Below are 19,775 nucleotides of genomic sequence, written 5' to 3'. Positions count from 1 at the left end.
CACAGATGTAACCACTAACTTAGCATCTGTGGCAAGCACCAAAATGCTACTGGAAAATGAAAAGATCCACTGTGTTCTCTAAATGTTTGATATTTTTCAGGGCTTTTGCTCATTGTGTTCCTTCTAGACTTTACTGTCTGGCTGGAAAGACTCACGAAAGATCTAGATCAGGTGTTATCTGGAGTGTTCCCTGTCCCACGTGTGCTGTCCCCTGCAGCCCATCTCCCATGGCCTACACCGCACTCCCTGGTACGTGTCGGCCCCTCCAGCACAGGCTGGGAGAGCTTCTCCAGCGGCTGAGAGGTTCCCTGTCTGTGCCCTCAGCATCACATCCACTTAGCCAACCAGTGAGCGCTGGGCGCTAAAGGTGTGGTTCCTGCCATCAGAGAACTGAACAGATCGTTTTATCTGACTTTAATTAGAACTGACTTTAAGTAGCCCGTAAAACGGGGTGGTGGTGGTGTGTGCGTGTGCGGGTGGGGGGGATGTGGGCTCAAGGGGAAAGGCCTGACTGCGGGTGGTCGGCTGTGTATCAGCGCACATGCAGGAACGGACGGTTCTGTCTCGTGCACTGTCCATGGCAGTCCGGGCCGGGCCCTTCCCGGGCCTGGAGTTGGCCCCCCACACGGTCTTCTGGGCATGTCCTGGGCAGCACTCTGCAGGGACCTCCTGGCCACCAGCCCACCCTCCAGGGCTCCGCCCGTTCGCAGTGCTGTCTGTCCACTTCGGCTCTTGCTGAAAACCCATCCCTGACTGCTTCGTCATGATTGAAAACTCAACCTGAACCCTAGTTCTCTGTCCCCCTCTTTAGTAATGATTCTTCCTGACGTCATTGAAATGCAGGCATGACTACTGAGTACGGATCATACTCCGGTTCCCGGGGTGAGAAAGGTGAATTCCGTTCTGCGTGAGGTCTGCCGTTGCTGCATGTCTACTCTGTTGTGTAGCCGGCAGCTTCAGCCGGGCTTTCTCCTTCTCGGTCACGCATCACGTAGGTCTTCATCGCTCAACCCTGTCTTGAGAAGTGAGTGTATTCCTGATGCGACTGGGGGTTGAGGAGGATGCAGAGATGAGTCAGACCCCATCTCAAGGAGCGTATCATCCAACAGGGATGAAATTAATATCATGGGCAGCCCCTGGTGTTGATGGAACGTCATGACTGTGCCAGCCATCAGCCAGAGCGCTTTGCAGGTAGAGCCGAGGTTCACTGAGCAGCCCGCCGTCCCGCAAGTCTTTGTTCTTGCCCCGCGCCGGGTATGTTGTTAGGGGCTGGGATGGTCCCCCTTCCTCGGGGGGCTTCCGGCCCGATGTGGGAGGCACACAGACACCTGGCCATGACAGTACAGCGGGGCAGGCTGTGTTGGGTGGTGTGGAAGCAGAAATGAGTGGCATTTCATCCTGTGCCTTGGCACAGGCTGCCGTAGCAAAGTGCCACAGACTGGGTGGCAAAACACCAGACCCTTCCTTGCCGTTTTGGAGGCTGGACATCCATGAGCTGGGTGCCGCCCGGTCGGGTTGTGGCTAGGGCCTCTTCCTGGCTCACACACAGCCACCTTCTCCCCGTGTCCTCGCGTGGTGGACAGAGAGCAACATCTCTCTCTCCCTCTTCCCATAAAGACACCGGTCCTATTGAATTAGGACCCCACTCATATAACCTCACTTAACCATCGTTACCTGCCAGAAGTCCTGTCTCCAAATACAGTCTCACTGGGGTGAATTAGGGGGGACACAAGTCCACAGCCACCAGCTTTGGTGATTCAAGGAGGGTGTCGTGGAGGCGGTGTCCGTAAATTGAACCCTGATAGGCAAGAGCACTTATTCAGGCAAAGGCAGGAAGTTAAGTGGGATGAGCAGGAAGCCTGTGTGGGAGGGCAGCATGTGCAGAGCCCCAGCAGTGAGAGAGAATGTGCTGCGTTCAGGAGACTGGAGACAGTCTGATGTGAACTGTGCTTGCCTTGTAGAAAGAGGAGGAGGGTGTAAATGTCTCTCTGGCACCCCTGAGGAGAGGGAGGCCTTGGGCTGGGTCTGGAACGTTAGTGAGGGCCTGCGTACGCCAACGCACGCAGGCAGGACCTTGCAGACCTGAGAGGACCTTGAGCTAGAGGTGTGGCATGGGAAAGCTGCGCCCTGCGGCAGCGGCCCATTGGCTGGGGTCCCCTCGGCCGGCCGTGGCACGGCCAGGTTCCGATGATGTGGGGTCTGCAGACAGCCCAGCGCTCACCGAACAGTCGGGGACTGGTTCTCACAGAGAAAATTCTAAGACGCTTCAGTTTAGAACTTGGTGTTACTTTGGACTGCCTATTGTGGTTATTTTTCCCCAGTTTTTACTAATTACTGTTTGCCCGGCACGCCGAACGCAGGGCCCCCTCCTGGTACAACGGACGCACTCCTGAGCGCGCAGGTAGGCGCCCGGGTCGGGTGTGCGTAGGCGGGCCCGTTACCTTTACCGCTTTCCCTACTTCTGACAGACTATGACTCGGATGCGATGAGCAGCTCTTACGAGTCGTACGATGAGGAAGAGGAGGACGGAAAGGGCAAGAAGGCGCGGCACCAGTGGCCGTCCGAGGAGGCCTCCATGGACCTGGTGAGGGACGCCAAGATCTGTGCCTTCCTGCTGAGGAAGAAGCGCTTCGGGCAGTGGAGCAAGCTGCTGTGTGTCGTCAAGGACACCAAACTGCTGGTAACGCACGGGGGGCGGGCCTGCCGGCAGCCTCGTGGCTGGGACCGACCCTCAGGCAGGGCGGGCATCAGCTGGGGAGAAGGGGAGGCGCTCCGGCCTCTGCGCGGCCAGGCGCCCGGGCGGTGAGCGTGGGTGCTCGCTGAACCTTGAACGCCCTTGGTTTCCGTCCCTGCAGTGACCAGCAGGCAGAGTCCTCCCCATCCCGGGCCAGTGTCTGCGGCGGTGGTGGAAATGCACAGGCTTTAACTTGCCAGAAGTCGCAGGATGGATTTTCTCATTTGTAGTGAGTCAGTGAATTCCTCAAAGCCAGGTCATCGAGTGGGGCGGGCAGGCCAGCCGCGGTTGGGGAGAAGAGTGTCCAGGAAAGGAAATTCTTTTGGAGAGCTAGAGGCAGATTCTTTTTTTGTTTAATCCGAGGGGCTGAATAGGAAGATGGACAAAGTAGCAGAGCCACGGGGCGCAGGGACAGGCGGGCCTTCCGCTGTGCTGTCCTTCCCACAAGGGACCCCGTTAGGAAGCCAGAGCCCTTGAGCACGTGTGATGCCCCCTCCTCCCTCCTCCTTCAGTCCCGCCTGCTTTAGAAACCCTGGTTGATTATTGGGGGTGTTGAATTTCAGAGTGCATTTCTGCATGTTGTTTTTCCTTCAGGCTAGCTTTGGGGGGAAAATCATGGAATAATATCATTAAAACAGACCCAGGAGTTTATGATTCTGTGTGTCCCTCCTGAGTGGAGCAGGTAACCCTATTCTTTCATCTGTGAATTATGGGAATGTTCTTTTACTAGAGTCTTAGGATGTTTTAAATTAATGGTTTTCAAAAAAAATTTTTAAACAGCGAGAATACATATTTTTTCCACATGTGTGGCCTGAAAATCTCCCAAATTTAGAATATTCCAAAAAGTGATGCCATGGGAGAATTTTAAAGTAAAGAATGAGAAAAAAAAAGATGAAAAGGACTAATGTGGTCCTTATTTACAGTCTGACATAATGGCTGCAAGATGTGGGTGTATCATGGAAATGCTGTAAGAACCTACAGTGGGCTCTCAGGTACAAGAGGAGTTCTGGAACCGGGCAGGAAACCTGGGGGTTTGTGGTGGGATCAGCGTCCCTCCCCTCCCCCCTCCCCCTCCCCCACAGTCCTCCCCCCTCTCCCCGCCCCACCCCTCATTCCTTCCATCTCCTTCCAGATTTCTGGGATATCTGTCTTCAAAACCGAGGTGAGAACACCTACCATTTAGGGTAGTGGTAAACATGTCAGAAGAAATTAATGGAAAACCATGTGAAAATACTGTCTTCGATAAAATGCAGAATCAAAGTTAATTATTTTTATTATGAAGCTTTTTTTCTTTCAAAAATCCCCAATGATCCAGTTGCCCAGATAACCCGTTAACACTGAGAAAAAATTAACAGTGTTAAAAAAATAAATGCTTTCCAAGTTCGAACAGCACAGAAAACTGTAAACAGAAAACCAAAAGCCAGGCTCTTGCCTACATGTTCCCAGCCTGTCTTCCCGTGGGCACCACCATCCGAGGCTTTTCGGGTACGTGCCTGGCGTCTGTGCCCTTCCAGGCCCAGGCGGTCCTGCGGTGGACACAGTGATGGGCCAGAACCCCCATCAGGACAGTTTGCCCAGGTCACGCTCCCTCCCCGGGGGTCTGCATCAGGACAACCCTGCCAGGGCCTTCCAGCTCCAGAGATGCACGGGCTCCCCGAGGCCAGCAGCTCAGCTTCTTCATGCCCCTCTCTCCCGCAGGCCTGGCTCTCAGGGCGCACGCTGCCCTCCCTTGTCTGAGAGTCCACTCCCCTCGGAGTCTGAAGGCAAAGATGTTCAGCCTGCGCTTTAATGTAGTAGGGCTGGTGACAGACCCATTTTGAGGCATTTCCTGTCTTACTCCATCTACTGTACTGTTAGTTTCCTTTTTTTCCTATTCTGTTTTTTTCATGCACTTACTGAGAATCCAAAAAACTGCCAAACAGTGAATGTTCATAGCAATCTGGGGTTAGTTGGTTTTGGTGTGTGTTTTTTCCTTCCATTTCAGACAGGGCAGTCATCACTTGCATTTTTGTAAAACGTGGATATGTTCATGTGGCACTCAGGAGCCAAGGTTTTGGGACTTTAAAATAGAGGACTCTGGAAGTCACCTCTGAAAACAGGTGTCTCTTCCTTCCCTCCCTCCTCAGTAGATGGCGCCCAGTGGAGAGAGCCGGCTGTGCGCTCAAACCATCTGGGGCTGGGGGCGACTGCTTTTCACACGTCTGACTTTGGGCAAGCCACATAACCGAGTTAGCCTCAGTTTCCTCATCTGCAAAATGGACAACTGTGGCCGTCAAGTGAGTGTGTGAAACACCTACGGATGTTGACACTCCGTACTTGGTAGTGGGTGTAACTAATCATTTAGTGTGACTCAATAAAGTCGTGATGATCACAGCAATAGTTCATTTTACAAATGAGGAAACAGGCTCAGCAAGCTGGAGAGACTTCCCAGGAGCCAGATTAAATTCGTAGCAGAGCGAGCACCCAGATGTCTGTACCCTCGGACTGTCTATTCCCATGAAGATGTGTGCTTTTGGTCCCAAGTCATAGGATTAGACCCAAGGAGAGAGGCGAGACCTTTGGACAAGATTTGTTCTAGGTTTCACAGATGCAGATGAAGCACCGATGATATGAACTAAATCTGAGTGTTTGCCATGGCACGGAACTCTTGAGAGGGGACGTCTGCTGTGTAAATGGAGTAGCGTTGAGTTTTGGATCCCGTACTCAACTGGAAAGCCAAACCTTTGCAGACATGTTGCCTAGGACGTGTTTCTCTGTATTCTCTTGATGAAGCCCTTCATCTGTCTCTCGGAAAGGGGACAGAGATGAGACCAGCAGATACCAAATGACGTAGGTTGTAGAAGAAGGCATCCAAATGTTTTCCCACGTGAGGGCTATGCTTTTCGGCAAATCTAATATATCACATTCATGTGACTTAGTGAGGAAGCTCCGCTGGTCCATGATCCCCATCAGAGGAGGGAGTTTCTGTTTCCTCCTGAGTCATGTCATCGATGCTCAGTAAACTTTGCCGAACTAAAGAGTAGATGTATTTTCACATACGTGGGGGTGACATGTCGTGTGGAGCGTGCCCCACGTGGGTGACGCGTGTGCGTCTGCAGACGCACCCTCCGGGGTCTTCGAGAGACCTCGGATGCCTCGCAGGTGCTGGCCTTTCCATCCTGCCAGGGCTGTATCCGGTCTCTCCTCAAACTCTCTTCAACCTAACTCTGCTTTCTCGTGTTAAATGCAGTGTTACAAAAGCTCCAAGGACCAGCAGCCCCAGATGGAGCTGCCCCTCCAAGGCTGCAACATCACATACACCCCGAAGGACAGCAAGAAGAAGAAGCACGAGCTGAAAATCACCCAGCAAGGCACAGACCCGCTGGTTCTTGCAGTCCAGAGCAAGGAGCAGGCCGAGCAGTGGCTGAAGGTGAGGCGCTCGCCTGGCCTCTGAGCCCTTTACGTGGCCAGGCCTCTCTCCCAGACTTGTGTTTAGTTCAGTTTGTCTGTTTCTCAGGCGTAGGCGAAACTGGATGAACCCCAGCAGTTTTGTCTTTGAGAGCAGAGTGTTCTGATTGCTTTGCAGCTAATCACTCCCGCCCTGGTCTTCAGAAGGCAGTGGGCCTCAAGATTGCAGACTGTTTCACTACTTTCTCTTTTCCTTTGATTCCTTTGATTTTTTTTTTTTTTTTTCCCATGTGTCTGGCGGTGGATTCTTTTCTATTTATTCTGCTTGGAGTTCGCTGGGATTCTAAATCTGTGGATTGTCATCTTTCTAAGTTTTAGAAAACTAATTTTCAGCCATCTCTCTTAAAAATATAACTTTGTCTCATCCCCCCCAACTATGTTTAAATATATGTTAGACATTTTCACTGTATTTTATTTATCTTCTCCTTATATCTTAGTATCTTTTTTTTTCCTCCCTGATCTGGTCAGTGTTTTCTTGTTAATTTCTGGCCCACTCTTTCTCTTTCCGGCTGTGCCAGATCTGCTGTTAAACTTGTCCCCATTCCCTGGGTTCTGAACATTGGTTGTGGACTTCTAGTATTTCTAGTCATTTCTTTTTCGACCTGGGAATGCCAGTTTTTACAAATGTTAGATTTCCTGCAGAAGTGTTTGTCGCTTATCTCCACAACAAGCAGGTAGCAGGCTTGGTTGTTGGACTGCGGTTTGGTGGCGCGAGGACCTGGCCCCCTCATCTGTTGATGTTCTTGTTCCTGTCATTTTGTCCTTCCCGCGTGCCGGGGTCTCTGATGATCACGCTGCTCCTTCTACGTGGGGAAAAAAAATTAATTCGGTAATTTTTATATAACAGCTTTTATTGAAGTAGCAGTCATATACCGTACAGTTCAGCCTTTTGAAGTATGATTCAGTGGCGGTGAGTCTATTCACCATGACCCACTTCCAGAGCATCTTCCTCTCCCCGAGGAGAAACACCCGTGCTCACCATGTGAGCAGCCCCGCCCCCACCCCCAGCCTCACCCCCGGCCCCAGGCAAGCACTACTTTGTTTTCTGTTCCTATAGCGTTGCCTGTGTTCAACATTTCGTATAAACACTCTGTGTCCTTCTGTGACAAGCCGCTTTGATTTGGCATGTTTCCCAGGTTCATCCGTGTTGTAAAATGCATCAGTACTTCCTTACTTTTTATCACTTTCAGGCCATATCTAAGAAACTATTGCTTATTCCGAGGTCCTGAAGAGGTACACCTGTGTTTTCTTCTGATCATTTTATAAAGTCAGACCTTAAGTTTCGTCTGTGGTCCACTTTGATTTCATCATTGCATGTAGCATGAGACAGGGGTCCAATTTCATTCTTTTTTCTTGCAGGGATCCAGTTGTCCCTGTAGAAATAATTTGATTCCTGGCCCTATGCTTTCCTCTATGGGAGAGCATTTTCATTTGCCTCTGCCATGCATAGGGAGGGCATTAGCTCTCCAAAATCTGTTGATAATTTCAGGGCTTGAGATTTTTTTCAGAGCCACCCAGGTAACTTGAATTCAGCCTGTGATTCATTCAAGGGCAGGTTTATATTCATTGCACTGTTACTCCGAGATCTATTCCTTGGGATTCCCCAGCTGAACTGTGGGGGTTTTGCCAGAGACCTCGTCTTTGGCATGCCATGCACTCCAGCCTCTGACTCCCAGCCCCCCCCCCCCCCCGGAGCCACAGAGGCGCCGTCTGGTCTCCGGGGGGCCGAAGCCATCCCCGCCGCCGGCCTACCTCTCCACATTCCCGTCTTCCTCCGCATTGTGGCCCAGTCATTCCTCACGGCGATCATAGCTGCTTCCTGCTGTAGGAAGAAGCTGTGTCTGTTTTCTCTGGCCTTCCTGACGGTCTTCCTCAGGAAGGTGAGTCCGGACCATCTAGTCCCTCTGCCTGCCGGTACCTGCTTTGGAAAACGGGGTGGGAGGGGTGGGAAGACCCCAGGAGGCCTTCCCTAACAGTGGCTCTACGACGTGCCGGTGTCCGTTCCACCTTGAGCCACACTGCCCTCTGCCCCCCAGGAGAGTAGACCACCCTCACGTCCGTCCGCCGGTCAGAGGCGCACGTGGCTTTGCCCGTGGCTGCCCCAGGAGGGACTGAACAGGGCGTTTGTCTTCGGGGGAGTCCTGTGCCCAGGACCTCCTGCTGCTCCGTGTGCTTGGCTCCCACACACAACTTGAGTATGCTGCACACCCACCACCTCTGTTAGCGATCTCTTTGAAGCCTCTTCACGTTTCCAAAATGCTTTTCCACCGTCGTTACGTCCTAGAGCACAGAACGGCCGCCTGAGGAAGGTGTTGGCGTGAACGGCATCACCGTACAGGCGAGAGGCCGAGTCCCAGGGCGGTGGGTGACACAGTGGCCGGCGGGTGCCAGAGCCAGGAGTCGACCTCGTATTTTTCCCCTTCGCATTCCGCCTTCCTGTGCCAGGCCGCCTGGCCCTTGGCCGTTTTCCCTTCACTCCTACCTGCTTGGTCCCAGCGCCGTCCCTTCAGGAAGGAGGGAAAAAGGATGAAAGAAGTAAGGAGCCTCCATTGTGATTCTGTTTCCTTGGCCTGGCCCCACGCGGGGTGAGCTGTGTCGTCCTTCTGCACTCTTGGGTTTCCCTGCTCCCTAGCAGAGAAGCAAGAAGGGCCACCCTGAGCCCTGGGCTTCCTCTTTCCCTGTCCCTTCTTCATGACTTGCTCCGCATGAGGTGCTGGAAGCATCGCTGGCTTCTCCAGGCTCCCTGGGACGTGGCGCTGAGCTGACCATGCAGCTCGCAAGTACACGCTTAGAGGGAAAACGCTTCCAAGATGTCAGGCCTTGATGGAACGGAATTCCGTTTTACGTCCTGTTTCTCGAGATGTGAGATGCACATCAGAGGTGCTCAGCTAATTATGCAGTGATGACTCTGTGGTCAATGGAAGCTTAATTGCAAGGATTTTTCTTTAAGCATTTGCTGATATTTCTTAAAAGGGAAGTAAAGAATACATGGTAAGTTACCTTCTTCTCAAGAGTTTGAATTGATTAATTTCTCGGTTTGATGTTTGTGCTTTGCTCCTGTTATGTGTGTCAGTGTGAGAAGCTGAGAAGTCTTGATTAGAAATGACAGAGACAAAACTAGTTTCAGTCAGTCAGAGAATTTTCTTTCTTTAAAACCAGCAGAGACCGGAGAGGGTCCAGTGTCTTACCGGTATGACTTAGAAACTTAAGAAACATAGACTCCCAGTGACTCAAACTCATGAAGATTCTAAGAATCTTTTCCTTTTCCTTTTTACCCTGTATCTCCTTGTTCAAGACCTCAAATGCTGCAGCTAGAACTGGAACAGGCCTCCCCTACTAACTCTCTCTCCCTCCTCAAAGGTAACTTTTATCCTGAATATTATCATCGAGGTATGCTTTAAAGATACTTTTTTTCACTTATGTATGTATTTATAAATCAGAAGTGATTTTTTTTTTTTTTATGTTCAAAAACGCCCATGTACATGGCTTCAAACTGCACGTATCCCGCCCCTCGCGTTTTCCGCTCACTGTTTTATGCCTGCTCTGGGGTTGATGCCCATCCCCCTTTGCTGTCCTGGAACGCTTCAGCGAGCGTTCTCGTGCATGGCCCTTGGTCTCGTGTGTCATGGCTTCTCTGGCATGGCTGACTTTAGTACATGCGCATTTTCAACACGACTAGATCTTGACAAATGGCTTCCCAGGTTTGCTTGTGCCATTATACGTCCTCCAGCAACATACAAGAGCAGGCATTTTGTCTGTGTCCTTTCCAAGATTATATATATATATATGCAGGCAAAGAGAAATGCAGATTTTAATTACCACCCCTATAGACAAGATGTGGTGTTCTGCCTCTTGCTTTTTACGCCTAAACAAAGTGTCTTGCAGATTTTTCCAAGGTAGAGAATGGAGCCTTTCCTTTTGCTTTTTTTTTTACAGGACATACCATTTCATTGTTTAAATAGACCGTAATTTTTAAAATATTCTCTGATTCGTGGATATTGGGTTGTTTGCAGACAACTCTGTAACAGTCGACCCTGTGCATACATCATCTCACACTTGCTAGTGTGTGGCCTGACTTCCCAGAGAAGCTGTCTGCTTGCATGAAGGTTGTAGGCGCTTGTGATTTTGATACACAGCCACGTCGCTCCGCACTGGAGGTCCGCCAGCTCAGCCTCCCACCAGCGACGTGTCCGAGTGCCCTTCCCCCACAGCCGCGCCTGCCATAGGTCAGCAAGCTGTGGGGAGCTCGCCAGTGTGATGGGGAAGGGCGGATCTCCCTCGAGTTGAATTTGCATTTCACTTCCTATGGTCTTGAATGAGCTACTTAGCTCCTCTGTGCCTCTGTTTTCTCCTCTGTGCAATGGGAGGGAGGGTCATAATGGTGCCTGCCTCTCTGACTTGTTGTGAGGATAAAATAGTAAGATAGAAACATTTAGAAGAGCACCTAGCATGCAGTGAACACATATGTAAGCATAAGCTCCTTCACTATTGTTGTTTGGTTCTTGTGATCACTATGCTACCGCGTCTAGGTCTAAGTAAACTCACAAGCTCCGGCTGAAAACAGTTTGAAAATCAAGATGATAGTGGGATGTGTTAGGGGCCAGAGCTAGGGGTGTCCACATCACGGCCTCCCACCCTCCTGGACCAGGACCGCAAGGGCGCCTGCTGTGTGCCCCCCGGAGGACATCCCCGAACTTGGCTTTCTTGCCCGAAGCCTTTGTATTGTTCCCACACGCCCAGGGCGCCGGGGAAAGGGTTGGCGGGTGGGCGTAGGCTCGTGGTGTCACTGAGGCGCCTCGAAGTTTCAACCATTACACCAGGCTGCGTACGCCCCTAGGATGTGGCTGGTTTGTTCCCCACCCTCTGCGGTGGGTACCCCTGCCTCCCGCCACCTTCCCAGCCAGGAGGCAGCCTGGTCACTTCTTTCCTGCAAAGGGCTCTTCCCTTGTGAGGACATAGCGTGTCCAGGTTTCTTTGCATTCTCATCCTCTGATGGGTGAAAAACTGCTCTGATTTTTTAATTACACCTGCCTCGTTCTATCTGTCAAGGGTACACAGTCACCAGAATGGAGACATCTGTCCGTCTTTACTTCATCAGCGTTCCTGCCAGACGTACACCCACTGTACCAGTTCTCTCAAAAAGCCGGATTTGGGCTCTTGGTTTTTGTCTGTAGTACTATCACGTTCTATCTTCAAGTTCTCCTCTTCACTCTTACTTTCTTTTCGCTTAATTTGTTGTAATTATGCCAACTTCTTGGAGTTTATGCTTAGACAATTGATTCTTAGTCCTTTTCTTATAAACACACATTCATTTAAAGCTATCCATTGCCCCTGAGCACAGTCTTAGCTGTGTCCTGTAAGTTCTGATGTTTGTGTTTTTATTGTCATTCAGTTCAAAATATCTCCTAGAATCTGTTGTGATTCTTTTCTTGACTAATGGTTCATTTGGGGATATATTGCTCACTTTCCAAATATACAGGTTTTTAAAAATAATCTATTTGCCTTTAGTTTCTAGTTTAAATTCACCATAGTCAGAACTTGATATGATGTCACATTATAGGGATTTGTAGACTTGACTTGTTGCTCAACATGTAGTCAGGGTGGGTAAATGCTCCTGCCTATACCAAGGGACATGCACGTTGCAGTTGCTGGGTGCACACGTCTACGTGGGTTTTTCAGATCACAGTTATTAACTGTCATCTTCAGATCTTCTACTAATTCATTTTGTCAGCTAATCAAAGGGAGAAATGTGGTCATATCTACCTCTTTGATTATGGAATTTTCTGTCTTTCTATTTCTGTCAGTTCTCGTTCAGCTTGTTTTGAGGCTATGTTATTGGTTGCGTACAGAGTTTAAATGGCGATACCTTACTGGTAGTTGAAACCTTTTCAAGAATATGAAATGTCCCTGTTTATGTCAGAGTTTCTTGCCTCCGGGAATGACTCTGGTTAATCCACAGATGAATTATCTTCCTTCAGAGTGCCTTTTGGTGAGACAAAATTGTTAATTCTGAGATCCGTTACATCAGTTTTTGCTTTTATAGTCAGTGCTTTTTGCCTTCTGTCCATAAAACCTTAGCATATTCTATTCACCAAGATAGTACCCGTGTCTTCTTCCAGATCTTTATGGCTCTGTCCTTATGGACAGGTCTCTGATTCATACAGTTGATTTTGTGTACAGGATGGAATGTAGGGGTCAAAATTGATTTTCTTCCATATGGGTAGTCAATCCTTTCAGGCCCACTGATGACCCGAATTGCCTTGATTGGAAATCTATCAGTCAAACACACGTGCGTCCATCTCTGGGCCCCTGTCTGCTTCATGAGTCTGCGTCTACATGGTCGTGCCAATGCCACATTGTCTTGACGGCTGCAGCTTTACAGAGAGTCTTGAAATCAGCCAGCCTGTGCCTTCTAACTTTGTTCTGTTTCTTTTTTCCAAATGATTTAAAACTTTGAAATGACAGTTTTCTGTCAAATAAGTCCATGCTGTCATCATGGCCTGTTATGATGTCATCTTGTCAATCCCACATCTTTATGACTGAAGTAGATTTTTTTTTTTCCTAAAATTAAAGAACTACTGTCATCAGAGGCACAGCCCTTATTTATCCTGATGATAGCTGGGGTGACGGAGTGAATGAAGGGTCTGGAAATCTGGAAGAGAGTCCTGGAAGGCCTCTAACTCATCAGGATGTTTGGGGTCAGCAAACTCTTTCCCATTTATCGGATGGAAAGAATACTGAACAGAATTATCAGAAAGGCAGAATGAAAAAGTTACACAAATGTGCTGTTAGAACTACAATAAACTGTTGGAATATTAGTGGTTTATTGGTATCACCCCATAGGATTCCTTTTGTAAAAACCCTAGAACAACTATCTAACATGAACTGTTTCATAAAACAGGGGCCAACTCTTTGTTAATATAAACTGCTGGTATCCCATTATAAGTGTGGCTTTAATGTAAGAGCTAACAGTCTCCAAAGTGAGTCACAAACGGCCTTTGTCCGGTGTGGAGAGCAAGAGGGCTGTGTGTGGCCAGCACCTGACCAGACCCACGCTTCTTCAAGAATCACGGCCAGATTTGTTGCTCTTCCTTCGGTCTGCAACTTCCATTACCAGCAGCTCTTGCCAAAATTAACTGACTCCATGTGTGCGCATGCACGTGTGTGTGTGTGTGTGTGTGTGTGTGTCCATGTGTGCGCATGCACGTGTGTGTGTGTGTGTGTGTGTAGAGATGCTGAAATCATGAGCCATTTTGTAGGAGTTAGAAGACAACAGCCAATATTCCCAGAAACTGAGTGGTCAGGTTTCCTTAAAAAATGTGCAGAGATTGTGTTTCTGGCAATGAGGGCTCAAGTTAAAAGCAAACAAAAATACCACAGAACATATAACAATTTGTTTTTTGAAGGATTTGTGATTCTGAATTTGGATCCAGTTCTCTCAAATACATGTTGAGCTTCTCGTGGAACATGGCTCTTTAATATACATACATATACACACACATTATATATAAATACAGAATCTTCATTTGCAGCTATTCAAAGAATTCGGGTGATAAACCCTTTATTGATTACTTCCGAATTAACTCAGTGGGGGCAATTTGGCAATGAGTAGAGATCAGAGGAGAAAGACAGTTTCATGAAAGTCACCTGAAATAATCCACCCAGCTGGTGGATGAAACGCATGGAAGTAAAGCCCGGCTTACACTCCTCGATGTTTTCAACAATGCCTTTTTCTGTGCCTGGGATGTCATTATGGCTCAGTCTGGGGCAAGAGAAATTGTCCCCCGTTGTGGGAATGGCAGGGATAAGCCCCAGCCTGGCCCTAGGTGTGTCTGGGTCTCTGTGGGCTGCCGAATGCCCGTCTCTTTCCTGAGCACCGTGGGAGACACTGCACTCTGCGTAAGGAGTTGAAGGTCAGGCGGGGGGACATCCGTAGAGAACAAATGTATCCTTTATCTGTGTACAGAATTCTAAGCGTACAGATACGTGGGCTGAGTTTATTAGGGAGGGCTTCTCAGTGAAGTCGAGGACGTGATTTTGCTTCGATGGCCAGGTCACCTCATCTGGCCACTCCAGGGAGTCCGCCATTCCTTGAACCTCTGTTTGCGGGCACATCGGGCCCTGATGTGCAACAGGGGAGAGAGAAGGAGACAGTCCAGTGACCAGGAGAGGGCGAAGAAGTTTGCCCAGGTGCCGCGGGCATGGCTCTTAGCTGCATGCTCTTTTTTCCTTTTTTCACTTTTTTTCCTTCAAGGATTTCAGAAATTGATGCAGAGGCCTGGGGGAAGGTTGTGCTGAGACGTATCTGATGTGATGGCCTGGTTTCTTTCCCCCTGGATTTCATTCCTTCCTTCATCTTTCTTTCCTGGAGAGAATGTCAAGTCCAGTTTGGTTCCTTGTTCCCTCCTTTTCCTCTTTAATCACACTGTTTAGGTTGCTGTTACGTGCTAGGCTTTGGGAATGCCCACATAAGCAAGGCATAGCCCCGTCTCTGAAAGCAAGCCCCGCTGAGGAGAAGAGACCCGTGGGTGTATGGGGCACGTGAGGAACATGTGTCTGGCTGCGGCCGAGGGCAGGGGAGCCGAGCCGTGCCCCGCCTGGGGGACAGAGCCCGCTTCCAGGGCACACGAGACAGAGGCTGAGGCTTGCAGGACAAGCCCTATCCAGCAAGCCCCATCCATCCCTGAAGCCACAGTTCACATGCCTCGCCCACCCTTGAGAAAAGAAAGAAGGAAAGGCGACAGCTGCTTTTTGAAGAAAAGCCTTTTCCAGAGAGAGGTTTCTGCAGGTTATGTTTTGGGAGGTTCAGCCTTCTGGTGCGGGATGAGGGGCTTACACGTTCCTGGTTCGTTTGCGTGATTGTCGTGTGAGCGTTCTCTGTGTAAGGCTGTCGTCCCGGGAAGGGGCGCACACGTGCTTCCTGCCCGCTCTGGGAGAAGCTGGCTGGACCCCTCACGTTCCGCGATCCTGCTTTGCACAGTAGCCCAGAGGCCTTGTTCTGTGCATGTTCTGGACGAGGACGTCAGGCCCAAGTCCGCACCGCTCAGGCTCACCTGGGGAGGGGGCCGTAGAATGAGGGTTGAAACCCCATTTCTGTCTGACACAAGAGGCCAGGACATTGCCTGTGTCGTCCTCTTTTCCTAGAGAAGAGACAGACTCCTGTCCTTAGACCAAATAAGAACTTGCCTCGTCACCTGAAGATCTGGTAACGCCACGGGGGAGGCGTGGGAACAAAGGCCGACACAGAGCAGCAGGAGTGGAGTTGGCGTGGACAGAGACTCAGGCATCCAGAAGGCCCAGGCCACTGGGTGGATGTCTCTCTGATGACACTTTCCCTCCTCAAAATCAACAGGGAGAACAACGTGGCAGCAAGCTCTCTGGGCTTTTCTTTCTTTTCCCTTTGTCCTGTTTTCGTCTCAAATGTGGACTGTGCTCTGTAGCTTTCTTGTAAAACAGCTGAGCAGCAAAGTGGCTGCAGACACCGTCCTGGGCTCCCGTCGGTTCCTGGCGCTAATCCCAACAGTGGCACCAGCCAGTGACTTTGGGCACGTCTGCTGAGATCGTATTGCAAAGCTGCTACCCAGGTATCTGGGACTTGGGCATTTCAGTTCTGCCCCGAAGACGCATGGGTGGGACGCAGCTTCGTTCCAAAAAGAATAGAAGACATTTTGAGGGAACTGCCTAACTTCTCCCTTGCTAGCATGCACATTCCGCCGACCCGGGTCCCGCTCTGTCCCGTTCACTGCATATCCCCAGTGATCAGAACCACTCCTGCTCAGGACAGGAGCTCAGTGGGGGACAGTGGGGACAGTGGGTGACCTTGGGGGTGCTGTGAGCACCGGCAGGGCCAGGGATCACTACCTACATGCCGTGGACCCCCCACGCCTGTCAGTCTCGGGCGGGATCGTTTCTGAGCCCTCGGCATCACTGGTGAGGACTCTCCGTGGTGACGGTGTTGGGGACCAGAGCAGCTACACATGCCAGGTGTTGGCTTAGGCACTTTGCATAGAGGGTCTCATTTTCTCTGGATGTCACCATGCTGACATAGCAGGACAGGTCATCCGGACACTCCTTCCCTTGCTGGTGAGGAAACAGAAGCTCAGCAAGGTTGGGCCTTTGAACCAGCCGCTGATGTTCTGGGCTCGCCTTTCACTGAGGAGGCAGAACAGGTCGGACAGGAGCGTCCTCAGATTCCCGCCACCAAACACCCTGGCCTTCTCCAGATCCCACCCCCTGCCGCCCCTGGAAATCCCGCCTCTGCTCATCTCTTCCCCCGGCAGCCCCACCCCCCCGTCCCTCCCCTGCAGCAGAGGGGCTTCTCAGAGGTGCCCCTGCACCGATGGGCTGCTTCTCCCTCCTCCTCCCTGCTCCTGGGAGCTGCACCCTCCTGGTTTGCCCCCGCTTCCCTGGCCATTCAGGCTCATTCCTGCACCGGCCTCTCCCCTTTGGCTCTGCTCCACGTACCGACCGGCTCTGGTCCGTCCTTGTCTTGGACCTGCGTTCTGCTCTGTCTGCCCTCCCTCTGGAGACTCAGCCCCTCCCGGCTGGGCTGTGAGCGAGCCTCTTCTCCCCTGACTGCCTAGTTTAGTTCCAGCTCTGTCTGGAAGCTTGCTTGGCTCCGCACTCACCTGCCTTGCTTCTCCCCCTCCTGCTGCTTCTGTCTGCCTCCTCCTTCTGAATGGCAGCACCCAGCTGCCTTGGAGGTGGTGCTTCTCTCCTGCTCCGCCTGTTCTTCTCTGGAATCCTCTGCACGCCACTGGTCCGCTCCCTCCTGCCATCGCCCCAGCCCACGCTGCCCCCCTCTGTCCCCCGGGCCACTACGGGACGGCCTGACTCCTTTCCTTCTAGTTCTTGTCTGCTGTCCTCCCTCAACAGCGCCAGTGCTGTCTGCGGCTTCTGACAGTGGCGTGCCCTCCACGTCTCAGGCACTGTCTCAGGCCACGTACGTCCCACAGGTAGGACCACTGCGTCTGCTCTGCAGGCGGGAGGACTGGAGCACTGAGCAGTTAATTAAATTTGCCCAAGGTGAAGGCCGGGGTGAAAGCCCAGGCGGTGGAGCTCTACAGCCCGTGCTCCTGGCTTCTGCGCTGTACTGCCTCCCAGAAAGTCACTCCTGTCGCTCCAGGGCTCGAGCTGCTCACCGGGCCTGTGTGACCCTCCTGGTGGCCTGCCGCTATCTCCTGCCCCACGGCGCCGGGTGGTATCCTTAAGCACTTCACGTCCACCACAGGGCCTTTGCCCCAGCTGGCCCCTCTGCCTGGAAGCCTTTTGCACCGGTTCCTCATGTGGCTGCGTCGTCCTGGGCGTTTGGCTCCCAGCCTACCTGTCATCCCAGGGAGGCCTCTTGATCGTGTCAACTAGCCGTTCCCTTTTCCTTAAACACGACCTTCCAGCCTTTGTAGCACTTACTGCTGTCTTACTTCACCGTCGTGCTTGGGTGGTAGTGTCCACTGTGATATCTAACTTACACTGGGACGCACGCCCCATGAAAGCAAGGCGTTGCGCTCTCCCCGTATCCTAAAGCCTGTTAGTGTCGGGATCGGAGAGACATTCGGTGAGTGAACGAGTGAACTAGTGAAGGAAGGAGCGCCTGGCATCTTGGGACTTAAACCAGGTGCTTTTGGGCCCACAGATTTTCCCACCGCACCATACGCCTGCCGGTTCCTGCCGGCTTCGGCCTCCAAGAGCCCTCAGGCATGTCTGTGCTTCTTGTAGGTGATCCGAGATGTCTACAGCGGCTGCAGCGGGCCGGCGGATTTAGAAGGTCCTCCCCCGTCGGTCTCTCCAGTGCACAAGACAGAGCTCGAGAAGGTAAGGGCGTCTTTCTTCCCAGGAATAGCGCCCTTGCAGCTGATTTAGGCCTCCCTCAATGTTCTGATAACATTCTCTGAGAGAACTTTTTTGTCTGTTCTTGTTTTAGTCCGAGGTCTCCAGGAAGCAGGACGGATAGGGCGTGCACGTGTGTGTATGTCTGTGTTATCAAGTATATAGAATTAAGTGTAAAATGTTAAATACATTGCAAAGTTATGTAAGTGTGTATACAGATACACGCAAGTACACATATATGCACACATACAAAGAGATTTATTTTTTTAAAGATTTTATTTATTTATTAGAACAGGAGCAGGGCGAGGGGCAGAGGGAGAAGCATACTCTCCACTGAGCAGGGAGCCTGACGTGGGCTCGCTCTCAGGACCCTGGGATCATGACCTGAGCCGAAGGCAGACGCTTCACCCACTGAGCCACCCAGGCGCCCCTGAAGAGATTTATTATAAGGAATTGGCTTATGTGATGATGGGGGCTGACAAGTCTGAAATCTACCCTGTAGGTCTGCGGCCTGGAGACCCAGGGGAGCCAGTGGTGCAGATGAAGTCTGCAGGCAGGCTTCTGGAGAATCCCCTCTTGTGGGGGAAGGCGGGTCTTTTGTTCTAGCCTCCGGCTTCGCCTGATTGGGTGAGGCCCACCCGCGTTGTAGCAGGCAGCCTGCTTACTCGCAGTCTGCTGATTTCAGGCCCATCTTCCTTCTTCAGACAGTTTAAAGCAGCACAGTCCTTGGCATCTCGCACACGAGTCTTCGCTGTGTCTCTGTTACCTGAGAAGAGACTCCCAGAAGTTGGTTTACTAGACCAAACGGTAGAAGTATTTCTTAGGATTTTGACTCATGCTGCTGAGCACACCGCTTTCCAGGCAGGCTGCCCCCATAGCCCTTTGCTGAGCGCGTCAGGGCTCCCATTCCCCACGGGCACTGGCCGTTTTGATCTCTGGCCCCTAAGGCCGTCCTGTTAGCGCCTGGCCAGGCTCCCCCCGTGGCGCTGGATTATGATGTGCAGGACTGGGAGGGGTGAGTTCAAGTCCACCTCCTCCACCCTGATGCCACAGTTTTCCCGCCAGAACGAAGGATTCCAGCTCTAAGCAGCATCTCTTCTTCAGATGCCAGCTCAGGGTCCCAGTCATGCTCCTTATATCCAGATATCAGGGCTAAAATAATCCCAAGCACTCGGGCGTGCCCTTGGATGGTTTCAGCCGTAGCTTTTCTCTGCATACATATTTGGAGGGTGTCTGTTACGGCAGATGTCTGACCTCACCCAATTACTGGTTGGCAACAGGAGGGAATTGAGCGGATGATGGGCTCTCTACTTCTGGAAGGATAACATGGCTTGGTGAGGGGCATATTTTTTGCAATCTTAATATTTTTTTCAAAATTACTTGCAAGTAAAAGTGATTTGGATGCGATGGGGTATCAGAGTGTGTGTGGGTAGCACCTCCGAGAGTTTGTTCTCCGTTCCTCTGCTATTTCTGAAGCTTTAGCAGCAAGCTGGCCGGCAGCCGGTCTGTACCTGAGCCCTGGCCTCCCAGCACTGCCGTGGACTTGGCCACACTTCGTTCCACCCTGGGGATCACTGGGAACTGATCCCTGAAACATCACGCGGCCGTTAACGAACCATGGTGGGAATAACTTAATCCTTTTTAACCCTCACAGAAGCTGTCTTCTGAGAGACCCAGCTCAGACGGGGAGGGCGTTATGGAGAATGGAGTCGCTGTGTGTGAAGGAAAAGAACAAGGTGAGTTCTACTCGTGGCCCAAACCACAAACA

General features: G+C 51.2%; 1 protein-coding gene across 1 annotated transcript in view; it reads left to right on the top strand.

The window, feature by feature from the left end:
- The window catches only part of AFAP1 (actin filament associated protein 1), an 82,421-nt gene that overhangs the window by 26,378 nt on the left and 36,268 nt on the right, over positions 1–19,775 (top strand). Inside the window, exons 5-8 of the mRNA XM_028088788.2 lie at positions 2,469–2,680; positions 5,964–6,143; positions 17,897–17,992; positions 19,662–19,743. Of these exons, the coding sequence (XP_027944589.1) occupies positions 2,469–2,680; positions 5,964–6,143; positions 17,897–17,992; positions 19,662–19,743 (570 nt within the window). The remainder of the gene's footprint in view (positions 1–2,468; positions 2,681–5,963; positions 6,144–17,896; positions 17,993–19,661; positions 19,744–19,775) is intronic.

This window comes from Eumetopias jubatus, unplaced genomic scaffold, assembly GCF_037043125.1.
Source record: "Eumetopias jubatus isolate StellerSeaLion01/CBP00866 unplaced genomic scaffold, mEumJub1_p1.0 scaffold_2, whole genome shotgun sequence".
NCBI lineage: Eukaryota > Metazoa > Chordata > Mammalia > Carnivora > Otariidae > Eumetopias > Eumetopias jubatus.
The sequence above is the reverse complement of the archived record's forward strand: the minus strand, read 5'-3'. Positions and strand labels throughout refer to the sequence as shown.